Raw genomic sequence first — 18,779 nt, 5'->3', positions numbered from 1 at the left:
TACAATGGGCATAATGCTGACTGTGGCATTCTTGGTACGTGACAGTGTCTGTTCCATTCTGGACCACATACAGAAGTGAAGGTTGATTGTGTCCACTTCAGGTGTATTTGTCCCACCTCTGTACGTGTCTGTGCAGATGAGATTATGAGAGCTAATTCTCCTGTGGGTTTCACCACTGTGATGTCAGGTACTGAACTCTGTGTGGTAATTCTGGTTGATATTTGAGAGCAGTCTGAATTGTTCCAAGTTGTATGAAAGTTTAATGAGCTGTGTTGAGACAGATCCTGCAGACGCCATGGTGCCCGGGCTCAGTGGCAGCAGGCTGTTTGTCTGTAACCATGGTAACCTGAACTGTCACCATGTCGTGTGTCGGTAAGATTCTGGAAGTGTTTGATTGTGTCTGCAGTGGCAGCAAGCTGAGTCTTCAGAGCGAGCAGACGTCGACGGCAGACAGCGGCCATGACATCACCACGCCCGGCAGTCTGTCTCCGGAGATGCCCCTGTACCATGTGGAACAAGTGGTGAAGGTCAGTGTCGGGAGTAGAGATTAGTGCTGCAGATACAGCTGGAGTGACAATACATTGAGTCTGTTCCGCAAGTAGCAAGTATCCCAGTTATGTTCAGTCTTAGAGCGACTTGGTTCCATGCAGAGGTGACACATCATCAGTGGTATCATGAATCAGTCGAGCTTCAAGTCGAGACACGTGTCCATCATCAAGTATTTACAGCACACGGGAAAACAGTACACCACAGTTGTAACAAACTCAGAGGGACCACTACTTTCAGTTCCTTACAACCGCAGTTGGTTATAAGCCTTGATACAGCATATATATATACAGCAAATGGGAGGGACCATTAAACACTTTGTTATATCCATCATTTTTGTATAAGTGTGTTTGTTATAAGCATAGTTTACTGTGTATATTTTGTGTGTTTGTTATAAGCATAGTTTACTGTGTATATTTTGTCAACTTTCTTTTATTTCCAGAAGCATGGGATGAGGAGTGCATCCAACTCGCCCTTGTCCGACAATGTCGCAGATCTCGATCAGCGGCCAATCAGCCTGTTTGAGAGACTGTCCAAGACACATGCAATATGGCTGCTCCCGGACATTGGGCGATCAGGCGCCGTCCACCTTCTCAAGGACAGAGTGACCGGGGTAGGTTGGTTCAAGGGGTGGCTGGACACAGTCATTTCCTTAGATAGGAAATAAATAACAACACGTGATCTAAATATTATGTTCACGTGACAGTTTTCTGTTCCAGTCCTTCGTGGTGCGTCGGTCGAGTCAGCGTGACTCGCTGGCGTTGTCGGTGCAGCATCAGCAGGAGGCTTGCTCCAGCGTCGACCACTACATCATCGAAAGCACCAGCCACGGACTGAGACTGCAGGGTTCTGCCCACTACTTCTCCACCATTCCCCATCTCATCGAGTTCTACATCTGCTGCAAGTCAGTACACGCTGCTAGGCTAACTACGTCCTTACCTCACCGACCCGTGAAGATCTGGGTTAGAATAGGTCTTCAGCAACCCATGCTTGTCGTAAGAGGCGACTTACGGGATCGGGTGGTCTGGCTCCCTGACTTGGTTGATGCAGGTCATCGTATCCCAATTGCATGACATTAATCACTGGATTGTCTGGTCCGATTATTTACAGACCACCGTCATTGCTGGAATATTGCTGAGTGCGGCATTAAAACAACCAACAACAATCTCATCTCACTAATGGCTAACTTTGAAATGTTGAAATCAGCATAAAGGCCTGCAGTACAACTATAAAAAGTGAACAGAGCATCAGCATGATGGAATACGTTTTGCCTCAGTTACATGTATCATTCAATCAGCACTTGAAAGACTTGAGTTATTTGATCTTTGAGCACTTAAGTTTCACACTTGAAAGTATTTTCTGTATCATAAAGATAAGTGAACCAACCTGTAACATCTGCACACATGAATATTGAAGGAAACTATGTGACTTTGAAGTTTGTTCAAGTGTTGTTTATTGGTGGCTGTGTTGTGCGTCAACAGGGAAGAGCTCCCCGAGCTGCTTGTGCTTCCTGCTGTCATCATGAGTGCAAGGTCGCCCAAGGAGTTGTCTTCCCTTGCTCTCTTAGGTCAAGGTCAGTTCAAAGTCAAACAAGTTTCACAACATTATCTGTTTTTTTATTTCTTCTGTAATGTTTCAATTAATCTTTTGATTTTAGGATTCGGAAAGGCTGTGTATTGATTGGCCTTCCCATGTTCTTGTCTCAGCTAAAGAATGAGGGTTTTTGTTTCAAGATTAAAACAAGTATTCAATTTCAAATTATCAGAGGAGAAAAGAATAAGACAGTTAAATGTCCAGTCTCATCTTTGATTTTGTTGAGACTAAGTTGACATGTTTACTATTTTACCAGATTTCTGGCAGTCTCGTATTTCCCGACACAACAGTTCCGACAGCTTGGCTGGGACCCCGGTCTTACACAAGTCTTGCAGTGAGCCCATCAACATCACACGACCCACGTCCAGCTTCCCGCCAGAGTTGCCTGCCAAGGTGGGCCACCCCGACTTTATTGATGCTATCTTTTCCTTGCTTTTCTTTGCATTTTCTTTCATTGTCTCGTTTAGTCTAGTCTTGTCTACCCTTGTCTTTTCTTTCCAAAATTTTAATTTTGAAGTCATCTAATTAAATTGATTTGATTTATTTTTTTTTATTTATTTTTTTTATCTATTTGGATTTTATTTGCTTTTGTTGAAGGTGAAGAATGCAGCACCATCTGCATCCCTGGGCGACTTCTCCAAGTTCATGATCGACCGGAAACATGCCCGCATTGCAGAGGAGGCGCCACCCGTACCAGCCATGATGGAGGAAAGCAGTAGCCGGGTGACAGTGGAGACAGACGTGGGGTGCTGCCCTCCTCCAGACCGAGTACCTGCCCCGCCATCAGGAGACGAGAGTGAGGTCTCCCACCACCTGCATGGTTACAGGGAACAGGTCGACCTGAAGTCACACACTCATCCTCGAGCCTCTGACAAGGGCAAATCAAGTCTGTACTTCACAACGTCCCTCGACCTCCTCCACATCCCCGAGACCAGCTACTTCCGCAGCAGTCTGGAAGACAAGATGAGCGATTACGAGGACATCTGGAAAAATTCTGTGTGTGAGAGTGACAGTGTGAAGAACAATATGAAGTGCAATATGTGGACCCAGACCCAGGAGGAGCACGGCCAGGACATCCAACGTGTGCACAACGACATCAGTCCCACTCATAATGAGTCGGGGATATCAACTCTCTCCTCCAACGGAGGATCACTGCCAAAGAACAATGTCCACAAGGCAATAGCCATGAGTTCTTCCCACCAGTCTCGTGAGTCCACGCATGTGTCATGTGACGTGAGGGTCAGTCAGAGTATGCACAGTGGCCGGAATGTGGTTGATACATATGCAATGTCCCACATCCAAAAGTATCAGCAGCAGATGTGGGTGGTACCAGGGGACCCACGGCCGGGTGTGGCCAGAAAAGAATCCCCCAATTCTAGCTCAGCACCAAAAACTAAACCGCCTCCTTTGCCAAATCTGTCTCGGATTAAATCTTCATCCACATCATCGCTATCAACGCTGGCACATTCACCCATTTATGCTGAACCAGCAGATGCTGTCAACTTGGACTGTGGGCGCCCAGTGAGTGTCCGGATTAGGCGCCGCTCGGCGCCATCGTACAGTCCTAAGGATGGGCCGGATCTGTTAAGGATTCCCACGGCCCACCCCCCTCCAAAGGTTTCCCAGCAGCCTCAGCTGGAGACCATCCTTTCACCTCGGAATGTCCCTACAAGTGACATGATATCAGATTCCAGCAGTTTTGTCTTCAGTTTCGGTCGCCAACAAGTCCAAGAGGTCAAGGTCGCTGAGACCAGGAGTAGCAGACGTGCCGTTGGTCGCAGTCAGAGTATGAAGACCGAGCGTCAGGAGACCCACAAGGTGACAAGACAGAGGAGTTTAAAGGAGAGGTTTGCCAGGTTAAAAACTGATATGTTGAAGTTTCGTACACCAGACAATAATAAAAGTGCTGTCTCAACCCCCGAGTCTAACGAGCATCGACCGCGAGGTGCAAGCGGAATCGATGATGCTCTCTTCACTCTGGAAGACTTGGAAACTGCTTCTGGGAAAGTGGAAAGTCCACCACTTAACAAATTCCCTGTGTACAAGAAGCAGATGTCCACAGAGTTAAACAACCGTACTTCGTGTTTCTCTGAATCGTCGACCGTACAGGACATGATCTCATGTGCTCACCCAGAGTTCAACGTCCGCCCACTCCGACCCCTCACCGTCCGCAAAGTAAAGTGTGTGTCCGAGTATGACAACCTCCGCCACGCCTACGCCCCTGCATCTGTGACAGAAAGTACAGCAGGCACAGTATTCTGTAAACCCTGGGATAACTCCCCACTGGAAAACATCTTGCATTCACGGAATGGTGCTCTGCAACCTGCCATGAATGCCGAAGAGCGTGTGCAGCGTTGGCAAGAGAATACTCGGTGTGCAAAGAATAAAGTAACAGTATCCACCAATCAGAATTTGCGAGACAGTATTGGCCACGTGTCTGATGTGCCAAGTGTGGGTTCCAACACAGACAGTGCGATGGAGATGCTCCAAGGAGCTCGGTCTCGGATTAACGGAAGTGTATCAGCACATCAGACACCAGTTACCTACACAACAGATTCATTACAAAGTGCTCATGTGAATGTTGCCCTTGACGACACACAAGGGGGGATAATGCTTGATCCTTCAGATGATGACGAAGTGATTGCAGACAATCTGAGTGAAGTCATTAGTTCTGATCTCCGGGATAGATTACGACCAATTGTTTGTAAGTATCCTCACTCTACTGAGATTGTTTGTGTCGGTGTCGGCGTAGGCGTCGGCACATTGACTGCAGACATGTACCCCAGGTGTGGTTCTGTACACAGAAATATTCCTTAGCCAAAATCAGAATACAGAACGGTACACAAGCATATGTCCATGCTGCATTATGCAGTACAATTAACTGACACAGGAAGATTTCCCTCAACTGTCCTACTGTTGTATGAGATGCATTCCTGCATGCAATATACAACACAAACATACACAGTGACATACGTCCAGTACTCTTAGATTCTGCGATGCACAGCACCACCCAGCATGTATCAAGCAGACCGGAACTACAACATGAACTGGTTTCGGTTTCTGATTCAGGAATATGGACTTGTCCGCCGTTTTGAATACCACATACTGTTCTGTATTCTGATTTTGGCTCATGTACATTTGTGTTTACTGAAACGTACCTTGGGTACATGTCTGTAGTACCCGTCCAACAACGACCCCTTCAGCTGCAGTGTGTGCTGTCCCTGTTGCAGTACTTTCTTTACACAGTTATTTAGAATGATGGGAAAACTGGTGGTGAATATCTTGCTCCATCTGCCAGTCACCTTGCATCAAGCAGTTCAGGAATTATTTTTTATAAAAAAAATTATAACTTAGTTGAAAGGAGGGTGCATAACTCACAAGCTGTTTCTCGTTTGTTTGTGGAAGTTTGTGTAGAAGTGTAGAACTCGTTTTCTTTGACATCAAGTTTGTTCTGCCAATTGTTTGCTTATTTTGTGTACCCGGACATCAGTTGAGACTCAGGATATCAGTCACTGCATTGTTCGGTCCACACTTATTTATTCTAAACATAGTTAAAGGGACAGAGATATTAATGACCTTCTTTGTGATAATAATCTTTGAATGGCATTTATAAGTGATACACATTTAAGAGAGTTTATTGTCAACTTCTTTATTTTGAGGAACTGAATGTTTCTGAGTGTGTGCTTACTCCGGCCTTCATCAGGTGAATGAATGCTGTCAAGCACAGAGCATATATACCTACATGTAAGGACAACAAAAGTTCAAGGTAACAAAAGGTGGAAATGTAACAAGGGAAGCTAACAGTTAACAGTTAAGTCGTGCTGATAGGTGATTAGCAATGATTTTCTAGTTTTATTATCACTGATAATGAGCTGCAGGCAGAAGGGAGGCAGGGAGAAATTATCACTGAGAGGTGATAGCACCGGTAACATCAATTGACAAATAGAGCTAGCTTTGATTTACAGTCACGTCTTGTTAATCCAACACTCATTAATCTGACAATCGGCTTTATCCGACACTAATGATGGGAACCCACTAAATCAGTGCTATTTAGACCTGTTAATCCAATAGTCTCGCACCCCTACAAACCTCATTTGCAACGAATTATCAGTCTTGTTAATCCAACACGGTGATCAGCGTACTCCGTTGTCATCTGCCCGGAAGTATACAGCCCATGTTTTGATGCGAGATGAGTCAGCTGGTAGCTGCATATTACAACAATAACAATTCATGCTTTAAATGAAGGAAACAGGATTAATCACATGCTTAGATTACCTCAATCTCATTAAAATCAGATACAAGTTCTCGCTATCACCAAGGACATCCCTTTACAGATCACATCAGAACAGCCTTTTGCGAACTATGACCGATCAATGAAACAGGAAGTCAACATTAGCCACTAAGAAAAGCAGCTGTCTTAAGCTTTGTGTACCAGTTTCAAACTGGTGTGTTCCATTCCAGACAATCCTTTTAAAAGTATTTTGAATAAGTCATACAGTCCAAAACAGTTGTTTTGTGCTAAGCTTTAGAGGTTGCATGATTAGAAAACATATTCCGCTAACAATATGATATAACATATGAATATTTCATTTTTTATTACGTGTTTGTGTCGTTACCTGTTGTGTAGTTGTCTGATTTTCGATCACAAACATTGATACTACTTAATTTCGTTTATCCGACATACATATAATCATATGCAACCAACAAACGGATTAGCGGGACTTGACTGTAATTGTGTGGGCTAAATATTCAGCTCTGAAACATTGTGTTCCTCGTCTTAAAGTAGTTGCCGTCCATAAACTTTCTTCCTTAATAATATACCCACACTGTACACACTGTACGCGCTGTACACACTGTACGCGCTGTACACGTTGTACACACTGTACACGCTGTACGCGATGTATACACTGTACACGCTGTACGTGCTGTACACACTGTACGCGATGTATACACTGTATGCGCTGTACACACTGTATGCGCTGTACACACTGTACGCGCTGTACACACTGTACGCGCTGTACACACTGTATGCGCTGTACACACTGTACACGCTGTACACACTCTACACTCTACACGCTGTACACACTGTACGCGCTGTACACACTGTACATGCTGTATGCGCTGTACTCACTGTACACGCTGTACACACTGTATACACTGTATGCGCTGTATACACTGTACGTGCTGTACACACTGTATGCGCTGTACACACTGTATGCGCTGTACACACTGTACGCGCTGTACACACTGTACACGCTGTATACACTGTATGCGCTGTATACACTGTACACACTGTATGCGCTGTACACACTGTACGCGCTGTATACACTGTATGCGCTGTATACACTGTACGCGCTGTATACACTGTACGCGCTGTACACGCTGTATACACTGTATGCGCTGTATACACTGTACACACTGTACGCGCTGTATCCACTGTACGCGCTGTACACACTGTATGCGCTGTATCCACTGTACGCGCTGTACACGCTGTACACACTGTATGCGCTGTATACACTGTACACGCTGTACACGCTGTACACGCTGTAGGGCTAGGTGTTGTACTCCTGCAGAGGGAGGTGAATCTCCCCCTGAGCGCTAAGGAGCATGGTGAACATAGTTACTTCTCTTTCTTCTTCTGAAATCTTAATGTTCACACCCATGTTGCGAGAAAAACAAGAGAAAATAGAAAACTTTTGTAGGGGATATAGAAATTGGGTCCATCCTTTTCGTCCATCAATCAGTTCTCCTGTAACTCTTGACCCGTTCAATATTTCTTCAAGAAACCCGGTATACACATCAGACATTTATGTTGAACTGGGGCTTTTGCCATTCAGGATTTTTAGATATCTCCATGTTATGGGTTTTCAGACACTTAAGGAACATTCGTAGTTTCCTTGCTCATCACAAGAACAACTGTAAACCATCTCACTCACGTATAAAAGACAACTTTATCTCCAAACCAAGCCATCATATGGGTGTTTACAATGTCTGTGTGACGCCACACCCACACACATGGTGCAAATAATCGCAATAAACATGGCTGTCCGAAAACTATATAAATATTTTTTGTCTTTCTCTGTAACCATGGTAACCTGTTCTGCTGCAGCTCGGTCTTCATCCCACTCTAACAGCAACAACCCTGGTGGCAAGATCCGTGAATACATCTTCCGGCTCTCCATCGATCACAACACAACGTTTGGCAGCACCATCGAGAACTTCATCCAGTGTACGCTTGAAAGTCAGGAACGCAACCCACACCACGTCATGCGCAATGTGAGTTAAAACCCCATATCACACTGGTTCGAGAATTACTGTGTCACCCACTACACGTCATGCGCAATGTGAGTTAAAACCCCATATCACACTGGTCAGAGAACTACTGTGTCATGATAGAACTGAAACAGTGTACAAATTTAACCCAACTCACTCACTCTTGAACAATGGAGGTATGAATGCACACTTTACTTCTGCCGTCACACATTCTAGCTCTCCTATCTTTTGTACTTTTAATTAAGATGTATGTGAAAATATGAGGACTTGCATGCATGTTATCCTGTCAGAAACATGGATGTTGATGGGGAGGGCTGTGTTGCAGGTTCGGCAGTTCATGACGGGGATCAAGAACTACCTGGTGAAGCATGGGGAGGGGGAGCTGGAGGGGCTCATCGAGAGGGAGAGAACCAGGGTGAGTTGGACACACTCAGGGTTTGCCTAGTCCAGACTTGGTGGGATACTGCAGTGTCGGCTACGTTAAGAAAACTTGCTCTCTTACTCAACTCCTTCATTGTCTCTATTCTCCAAGGACTGAACTTGAAACTCATAAGTACTTTGTTGTCTCCAGCTTGGGGCCAACGAGTTCCTGAACATCGATGCGATCATTGAGGGTGCCCTCCACGTATGTGTGCTCCGGCCAGTCAAACATCACATCTATAAGCTGTTCGTCCAGGAACACAACAGGTAAACACATGGTGTACCATCTTACCAAGGCAAGGGAGTTTACTGACTATAAAAGTCCAGTTTCCACCCTTGCCAAACTGACCTGGCATTATGGAGTTACATTTTGGCTAGACTAACAAGTTTATGCATAGTCCAATCAAAATCGCATAACGATCTAGACATCTGGTTCCTAAACAACTTGGATTTTAATGTGCAGATTTTGGTCGACTGAAGTATTTGCAAAGCATGTGTTACTGACAACTGGGCGTCGACAGATGTTTTGCAAATCTTTTCATGATTTTAATCAAAGTGCTCAAAGTGCTCCGTTTTACATTTTCAACAAAATCCTCGGTGTCGTGTTTTATCCTAGATACTTTTATACTAGTCCCTGCCTGCCTGTGTGGGACAAATGGTCGGCGGATGATGTGTGTTTCATGATCCCTACCTTCTGTTGTCAGGTCCGGAAGCCTCAAGTTGATGACAAGGAATATCATGTACGCCCGTTCTAAGACACCGGAGGAGATTGGCATCAAGGTATGGGCGCTTTGACCCAGTATGTAACATGTTCAGGTTGTAAAAATACAATATTCTCTCTGTTCACTTGCATAGATGCAATATGAATTCTGTTGTATTGATGTATCCCGTGTCCCTTCAGGCTTGCATCAAGCCCCCGAAGCCGGCCGACATGGAGCTAATCAAGCATCACCTGGACAAGATGCAGAAGGCGTATTCTCCACTGAAGAAGCTGGAGAACCTGCTGTTTGCCACATCCACCATATACCAGTGTGTGAGTATACCAGTGTGTGAGAATACCAGTGTGTGAGTATACTGGTGTGTTAGTATACCAGTGTGTGAGTATACTGGTGTGTTAGTATACTGGTGTTTTAGTATACCAGTGTGTGAGTATACTGGTGTTTTAGTATACTGGTGTGATAGTATACCGGTGTGTTAGTATACCGGTGTGTGAGTGTGAGTATACCAGTGTTCGAGTATACCGGTGTGAGTATACCGGTGTGTTAGTATACTGGTGTGTTAGTTTACCAGTGTGTTAGTATACCGGTGTGTGAGTATACCAGTGTTCGAGTATACCGGTGTGTTAGTATACCAGTGTGTTAGTATACCGGTGTGTGTGTGTGTGAGTATACCAGTGTGTTAGTATACCAGTGTTCGAGTATACCAGTGTGAGTATACCGGTGTGTTAGTATACTGGTGTGTTAGTTTACCAGTGTGTTAGTATACTGGTGTGTGAGTATACCAGTGTTCGAGTATACCAGTGTGTGAGTATACTGGTGTTTTAGTATACCAGTGTGTGAGTATACCAGTGTGTTAGTATACCAATCTGTGAGTATACCAGCGTGTGAGTATACCGGTGTGTTAGTATACCAATGTGTGAGTATTCAAGTGTGTGAGTTTACCAGTGTGTTAGTATACCGGTGTGTGAGTATACCAGTGTGTTAGTATACTGGTGTGTTAGTATACCAGTGTTCGAGTATACCAGTGTTCGAGTATACCAGTGTGTTAGTATACCAGTGTGCGAGTATACTGGTGTGTTAGTATACCAGTGTTAGAGTATACCAGTCTGCGAGTATACCAGTGTTAGAGTATACCAGTGTGTTAGTATACCGGTGTGTTAGTATACCAGTGTGTTAGTATACTGCTGTGTTAGTATACCGGTGTGTGAGTATACCAGTGTGTGAGTATACCAGTGTGTGAGTATACCGGTGTGTCAGTCTACCAGTGTGTCAGTCTACCAGTGTGTCAGTCTACCAGTGTGTGAGTATACCAGTGTGTGAGTATACCGGTGTGTGAGTATACCAGTGTGTGAGTATACCGGTGTGTGAGTATACCGGTGTGTGAGTATACCAGTGTGTGAGTATACCGGTGTGTTAGTATACCAGTGTGTTAGTATACCAGTGTGTCAGTCTACCGGTGTGTGAGTATACCGGTGTGTTAGTATACCAGTGTGTTAGTATACCAGTGTGTGAGTATACCAGTGTGCGAGTATACTGGTGTGTTAGTATACCAGTGTGTCAGTCTACCAGTTTGTGAGTATACTGGTGTGTTAGTATACCGGTGTGTGAGTGTACTGGTATGTTAGTATACCGGTGTGTGAGTGTACTGGTATGTTAGTATACCGGTGTGTGAGTATACCAGTGTGTGAGTATACCAGTGTGTGAGTATATCAGTGTGTGAGTGTACTGGTGTGTTAGTATACCGGTGTGTGAGTGTACTGGTATGTTAGTATACCGGTGTGTGAGTATACCAGTGTGTGAGTATACCGGTGTGTGAGTATACCAGTGTGTGAGTATATCAGTGTGTGAGTTTACTGGTGTGTTAGTATACCGGTGTGTGAGTATACCAGTGTGTGAGTATACCAGTGTGTGAGTATACCGGTGTGTGAGTGTGAGTATATTGGTGTTTGCCACATCCACCATATACCTGCATCACTTAACTCATATTGCTCGAGGTAGCATTAAACCCAACTCCCACTCTCACATTCACCCTCGGGTGATGGAACATTGATGCAGTCTGATCCGTCAGTTTAGTCCGAGGTATACACGCTGTGACCCTGTCCCTGACCTTTACCTTCACCTTGTTCCAGGTGCGGCAGAAGCAGCCATCCGTGACGCAGCAGTCGATGGGCGCCGACGGTATGTCCTCACAAAAAAAGGAAATCTCAAGAAATTTGTGGAGTTTTGTAAACCTTTTAATGGGTGTTAGATTCACATCTGTTTCAAAGCTTGACATGTGATAGTCCAATTATAACTTCCCATCCTATCTTCCAGACTTCCTGCCAATGTTGATTTACGTCATGGTGCACTGTGGGTTGGTGTCCGCGGAGATTGAGGCGGAGTTCATGTGGGGTTTGTTGCACCCCTCCCTGCTGACAGGGGAGGGGGGATACTACCTGACCACTCTCAGCAGCGCCGTCCTCGTCCTCAAGAACTTCCAGGACACACAGGAGACCCACGCAGCACATCACTTGGTGAGCAAATGGTTGATTGATTGGTATCGTACCAGGTCAGCTATTGGCTGATTGCTTGACATCGTACCAGATCAGCTATTGGCTGATTGCTTGACATCGTACCAGGTCAGCTATTGGCTGATTGCTTGACATCGCACCAGGTCAGCTATTGGCTGATTGCTTGACATCGCACCTGGTCAGCTATTGGCTGATTGCTTGACATCGCACCTGGTCAGCTATTTAAGAATAATGTGACATTGCTGATTTCATTTTGTAACCAGACCAAGCTGAACAAAATGGTTAACTGATGTAGCCCATGTCCCTCTTCCCACCTCATCAAGTGATGTTAGTATGAAGTAGGCTTGACGAGGTGATCCGTGCGGGTCAGGAGGAAGTAGCCTGCACCAGTATCTTACTGCCCTTGTCAGACAGACAGACAGACAGATAGTCAGACAGACAGACAGACAGACAGACAGACAGAGGGAGTCTGCCACACTCAAGTACTCTACTACATGTAGTAGGTATATTCTTAGAGAATGATATTTGGACATTTTTAAACTTTAGCTCCGTAACATAGCTCAAAACAACAACACTGTCAAATACTTTAAGGGCATCTTAATGATAGGTATCCATGTTTCTTTTGACAGTAGTTGATGAATCTGATTGAGTTGTTTGCTTCAGCTGTAAGACTACTGGAGGTGTACTTAAATATTTATAAACATTCACAACTTCAATTTTTTTCTCATTTTTCGAAAAATTTAAGTGTTCCACTTCGTCAAAACACAATAATTTCAGTTTTGTTTAGATTTACTTTCATTCCAGTGGAAACACATAAATTTTCAAGAACATTTTCTTCTGTAGCTGTAAACACTGTCCGCAACAGACGATACGTCATCTGAGTATAATAATGCAAACAGATGTGGTATCTCACTACTAAGAAATTTGCATTGACCACCATTTTTTCCAACATCACTGTGAGTTCATTTAGAAAGATAGAAAGTTTGGGTCTCAGAACACATCCCTGACTGGTGCCGACATACAGGTGCCGACATACAGGTGCCGACATACAGGTGAAATCATCAGAAGGACAATCCTTTGAGGACATTGATGCCAGTAATCCTAGAAAGCTCCCTATATTCCCACTGGGTTTAAGCTTTTTAAAAGAATGTTGTGGTTCAAGCTGTCAAAAGCCTTCGAAAAGTCAATAAAGATGCAGTAAAATCTACACTTGGTCTTTGAAATGTATTTTTGTACAGTTGCTCGAAGAGTAAATATTTGGTCTGTGGTGGAGTATCCTGGTCTGAAACCTGCTTGTGTTTCACTTGTGACTGTGACACCAGGAATGGAGGCGTCTGTCTAGACTGGAAGTCAACACCTTCCATGAAGTTTAAGTGAGAGATATTGCCCTGTAGTGTAATTACCTGGCTTGTCCTTTTTACCTCCTTTCATAATGGGGCAGATTATGCTCTTTCCTCTCTCATCCTATAAAAAAGCAGTGTGAAGGATTTTTTTAGATAGGAATACAATATTGTAATAAATATTTTAATTTGAACAGTCATGAATACTGCAGAAACAGTTAATAATGCTTTAGTTTTTCTTTATTAATTTTGTCCTTCTTTGTTTCCCAGGGTCGTCTTCCGAGCATCAGCGACATGCAGGGTTTTCTCAAGATTGCGATCCCCGACGAGTTGCGGGACAGCATCGTGTGGAAGACACTTCCCATCAGGCCTAGTATGAGCACCAAGGATGTCTGTGAGTGTCTGCCTCACCTAGGGTTGTCTCCCCTTGATTGCTCTAAAAGTTACCATGGGGAAGGGAACTGATGTTAAAATATATCCCCTGCCACAAAGGAACAGAGTTCTTCCATCCTTCCATCCAGTTCTCAATGTGGACAAATACAATTTTACGCACTGATGTTACTGGTCACGATCTCAAATGAGTTCGAAAATTGATGTCGTACTTTCATGTTTTACAGAGTAAATGCTTTACAACTTTAGTGCATACTGTTTGAAATTGTGGACAAGTTTTCACAGCAACTACTGAAATTAAATGACAATAGTTTGCAAGCTTATCTAAGAGATACTTGTCAAGACTAAGTTCGAAAATTGGTCCCCTCATTTATTCTCTCTCTCTCTCTCTCTCTCTCTCTCTCTCTCTCTCTCTAAAAAACTAATAGGTACTCTTTCTTGAAACTGCAAACACCATGTTGTCAACTGGTACCTTTTGTTATTTAGGGATTTTTAGAATGTATATTTTTTCTGTGTTCATGGCAACAAGTTTGACTCTCTTCATAGCTGTGTGTACACGACATAGACATGTACAAAGTTCAGAATCCCAATTCCATGGTATAGTTTTGATAGTTCGATAACTACTCTTGTAAGAGGACAGAGAGACAGACAGATTAGATTAGAGATTCTCTCATGAAGTTGGACTTTATGTAACAATCAGATTATTTGTTCTTTCAAAATTTGTAGGGGCTAGGGGGGATTTGTCATCTTCTGATGACTCTTTTGTAAGGGAGTTATGGCCCTTGCTCCATGCACTTCAACAATGTGCTTACTGTGTGCAATGTGGACAAGTTTTTACAGAAACTAGAAAGTTACTCGAAAGTTTCCATGCTTATCTAAGAGATACTTGTCAAGAATAAGTTCAAACACTGGTCCCCGAAATGATTTGTTTACTGAGCTACGGCCCTTGATCCATGTTATGTCACTTCTGATGTACCCCATGGCAGGGGGATAGTGATTACACTGTCGTGTGTGTGTGTGTCATATTATCATATATAATCATATATTATGGCATATAATATATGATATAAGAATCTTGATCCAATAGTTTCTATTTTATGTTATGAGATTTCTTTACGACTTCTGATTTTTAACTTCATTTGTGTTGTGCAGGTGCTCTGATCGCACACAAGTTCAAGGTCACCAATCCTCAGGACTACGGCCTGTACCTGCTGGTGGATGGAGACGGTAGGTGCAGCCTTCGAGAGCCTAGCATCATGTACTGTTGTCCAGATTCCACACCCGGTTGGGACCGCCTCCGTGGTCCAGTGGGAGAGCGTCTGCCTGGAGAGCAGACGGTCCGGGTTTGGTCCCCTGCTGCGCCATACCAAAATATGTTAAAAGATTGTACTTGTTGTTACCCTGTCAGGCTCTCGGCATTAAGGGGCTATAACAAGGACTGGTCGACTCGGAGTCAGTATACTGTGTCTAAGTGGGGTATTCATGTTAAGCTGCGACATGGAATCTCAGTGGGCTAGCACTATAAAATCGGCATCAGTCCGGACAAGTACAAGCAGACGCACGCACGCACGCACGCACGCACGCATGCACGCACTCACACACACGCGCATTGCTTTTTAAGGGCAATAATCTTGGACGTATCACTAAACCCTATTCACCTCACCTCACCTCACCTCACCTCACCTATACCAGCTTGGTGAGAAAAAGAAGTTATTGAAATTGTTGCACTGTACTAAGAAAGTAGAACAATGAAGGTGGGAGACTGTGTTGTTTCCCTTGCTGACCATCTGGGATAGGTGCAAAGGTCAAGGGTTCATGTTTCTGTGGACCCTGTATCTGGAATCTTATTGGAATGCAAGTATGTCAGCACAGCTCTCCCCTTGTCATTTGATTTATGTATTTTTGTAATAAACACACCTGCTTCACATGCCCATCTTGTGTTGCAGAGCGCCACCTGGCAGACAACCTCTGCCCGCAGATGATAAAGGGAGAATACCTCGCCTCGACACAGGAAGCTGTCTTCGCCTACAAGAGAGTGGAAGCCAACATTGCCTGGCCACGAAATCTGAAAAAACCTGCATGTACGTACGTCTTGCTACAGAAGACTTCCTCCTCTGAAACATGCCTTAAGTTGGGGAATCAATAAGACAGGTTCAGCTTGGATAGCTTAGAATTACCTCGGGCGCATTGATTTATCACACCAAATAATTACATGGTATCATGTTGAGTATCTCTCTAGAGGCAAGGAAGTTAACTAACTATAAAAGTCCATTTTCCACCCTTGCCGAACAAGGCTGCAATTATGGAGTGCATGGTCCACTCAAAATCGGGTAACGAAATCAACAACCAACTTCGTAAACTGCTGTGCAGATTTCAGTCGATTTGCAAAACAAGTTTGTACCGACTGCTTTGCGTCAATAGATATTTTCAAAATCTTTTCATGTTTTTAATCAAGATGCTCACATGATTTGATGAACTTTGCAAAGTAAGACGTGTTATATTACGATATAGATCTTGTTTATCCATCAGATCATCTTCCCTGGGCGATGCCATTTTAGTTGAAGCAAATGCAAGTGATATTAGAGGTGAAATCTGATTGGTCAATAGGAGGAACATAACTTGTAATAGCCACTGGTCAATGCTGCAATCGATCCCAGAAATTCCAGCCTAGTTCGGCAAGGGTGGACACTGGGCTTTTACAGTCAGTGAACTCCCTTGCCTTGGGAAGATGGTTTAGTTTAATCTCAAAAGACAACTTAGATTCAGAACTAATACAAGGAACAAAGTTAATCATTTATCATGTATGAATTTCAATGAACTGCTTCTGCACCTATATCACTTCAGGCCTAGACATCCATTGCAGTGCTGTTTGTGTAGCACCATGTGTTCACCGTGTGTTTACTGTGTGTTTCAGTGATGCAGGACAAGGTTTAACAAGCTCTACTACACCCGAGGCTGAAAATCTTGCCAGGAATTTATGGTGCTACAGTTATCTTTAATTTTCCTCAACTATGCCAACATGGGTTACCATGGAAACCAGTCAAACATTTTCCAGTGACAAGACATCCAAAGAGTTTATCAACTTTTTTAACACAAATGATCTCTCCAGAAAAAAAGTATTGACAGATCTCAGTGAAGCTTCATTGGAAGGGAGGTAACTCTGTGAACACTAACCGGCTCCAAGTGGACTATACAGCAATCAACACACCCCTGACCTCTCTCCTTGTGACTTTTAGGTTTGTCAGAAACCTAGAAATATGGGTTTGAATTCAAGATTCACAGAATGTTTCTTGGTTTTTCAGCACCATTCTGATGCTCATGAATTTAACAAAAATGCCCAGACAGGCGTCATGCAGTTGGTGGATGATGTATCAGGCAATGAGTAAGATTGTCGCGTGCGTGCGTGCGTGCGTGCGTGTGTGCGTGCGTGCAACAGAGACTTGAAGTGCCTGATGTGTTATTGCCAGAGGAGGTAACTCTGTCAGAATGATGCAACTGTGACAAGGCATCCTGTGCAATACCTTAGATTTTTCTTCCATGGCAGACAAAGTATTGTTTGTTTTTGCTGACATATTCCCATGGCAACTGTTTTATGAGAAAATCATGACCAGCGTTGATGGTGACATAATACAGTGTCTGGTGCTTGGCAACGCTGTACTCTGTTGTCTGTTCTGTGTACGACCAGTTGTTGTCATATATATATATATATATTTGTATATATGTAGATACATATGTGTAACATATTGAATACATGGTGAGTGACATATACAGTGACTTTGTACCATGATGATGTGCATTGAGTACAGTGATCGTGTACATTGTATACAGTGTGTGACATTGTGTACAGTGAGTGTGTGACATTGTGTAGTGATTATGTACATTGTGTAGTGAGTGTGTGACATTGTTTACATACATTGTTTACATTGTGCACCTGAGTTGTGTATGGTTGTGACCCAGAAGAGTGATATATTTTTTGTGTGAATTTTAAATGAAATATATTTAATCAAAATTATGTTACATATTGACTTTGAATTTGTTTGTTTTGACTGGATGAATAATAGTGATGGTTAAACAATCGTCAAAATAATAGTATGAAATCGGCATTACCAAATTGTGACCCTTAAAAACTATGATGCTTGTGAAGGTTTAATCAAATATATTTAATCAAACTTATGTCACATATTGACTTTATATTTGTTTGTTTTGACTGGATGAACAATAGTGATGGTTAAACAATCGTCAAAATAATAGTTTAAATGAAATTGGCATTACCAAATGTGACCCTTAGTAGCCATTAGTTAAGATTCTGTAAGTTCGACCTGATATTGAATCAACAACTTTATGTACTTTTTACTCTGCAGACCTGGCTACTGCGAGCTACAAAGTTGTATCACTGATGGTTGCCACCCTCTGTGCCATAATATTATTACTTCATTCTTTGTCCAACTTATTCATAATATATGATATTGCGTATATATATTTTCAAGCTGTTTCGCTCATATATGAATGAATTAAGCTTCGAAATAAAGTATTTGACTAAATCTTTCGGGTTGCTTTGTGTTCTGACCCCAAACACATAGGTCATTTTCCTTAACTGAAGGGTCATCTTCACTGATGTGACATCTTCACTGTAACTAATTCCTCTTGAGCTGAAATTTTGTATGAATGTCCAATTAAATGCGCTTTGAGAATTCCAATTGGCTAATTTTCATGCCTCCTCGGAAAACATGAAACTATTACTTGGAAATGATGTTTCCTTCACCTGGGATCTAGAATAGTGACGTGACAGCAACACTGAAAGTTTAGGCCGACTTCTACGTGTATAATAGGCTGACTGTTATTCGGTAAGTCTGACGTGAGCAGTAACAGAAGCTATTCTGTACATTACGCTACATTTCAGGTCGTAGCACTACTTTCGCTTTGAGAAACGGCCCCGGCTTCGCGCCAGCTTACAAGTCGCTATGCGCGTCTTTCTTTTTCAAATGACC

At 43.3% G+C, this 18,779-nt stretch overlaps 1 protein-coding gene across 7 annotated transcripts in view; it reads left to right on the top strand.

The window, feature by feature from the left end:
• Positions 1 to 18,283, top strand: part of LOC139441612 (protein sprint-like) — a 94,152-nt gene extending 75,869 nt beyond the window's left edge. For all 7 annotated transcript variants that reach the window (XM_071222418.1, XM_071222419.1, XM_071222416.1 and 4 more), the window contains 17 exons: positions 407 to 527; positions 989 to 1,159; positions 1,266 to 1,450; positions 2,028 to 2,119; positions 2,396 to 2,532; positions 2,737 to 4,843; positions 8,249 to 8,415; positions 8,738 to 8,827; positions 8,984 to 9,099; positions 9,537 to 9,612; positions 9,734 to 9,865; positions 11,681 to 11,729; positions 11,865 to 12,064; positions 13,672 to 13,795; positions 14,944 to 15,018; positions 15,738 to 15,872; positions 16,706 to 18,283. In XM_071222418.1, coding sequence (XP_071078519.1) covers positions 407 to 527; positions 989 to 1,159; positions 1,266 to 1,450; positions 2,028 to 2,119; positions 2,396 to 2,532; positions 2,737 to 4,843; positions 8,249 to 8,415; positions 8,738 to 8,827; positions 8,984 to 9,099; positions 9,537 to 9,612; positions 9,734 to 9,865; positions 11,681 to 11,729; positions 11,865 to 12,064; positions 13,672 to 13,795; positions 14,944 to 15,018; positions 15,738 to 15,872; positions 16,706 to 16,725 — 3,997 coding nt within the window. In that variant the 3' untranslated portion in view covers positions 16,726 to 18,283. The remainder of the gene's footprint in view (positions 1 to 406; positions 528 to 988; positions 1,160 to 1,265; positions 1,451 to 2,027; positions 2,120 to 2,395; positions 2,533 to 2,736; positions 4,844 to 8,248; positions 8,416 to 8,737; positions 8,828 to 8,983; positions 9,100 to 9,536; positions 9,613 to 9,733; positions 9,866 to 11,680; positions 11,730 to 11,864; positions 12,065 to 13,671; positions 13,796 to 14,943; positions 15,019 to 15,737; positions 15,873 to 16,705) is intronic.
• The last annotated feature ends 496 nt before the right edge of the window (positions 18,284 to 18,779 follow it).

This window comes from Haliotis cracherodii, unplaced genomic scaffold, assembly GCF_022045235.1.
Source record: "Haliotis cracherodii isolate W230 unplaced genomic scaffold, xgHalCrac1.p SCAF_42, whole genome shotgun sequence".
NCBI classification, from domain to species: Eukaryota; Metazoa; Mollusca; class Gastropoda; order Lepetellida; family Haliotidae; genus Haliotis; species Haliotis cracherodii.
The sequence above is the reverse complement of the archived record's forward strand: the minus strand, read 5'-3'. Positions and strand labels throughout refer to the sequence as shown.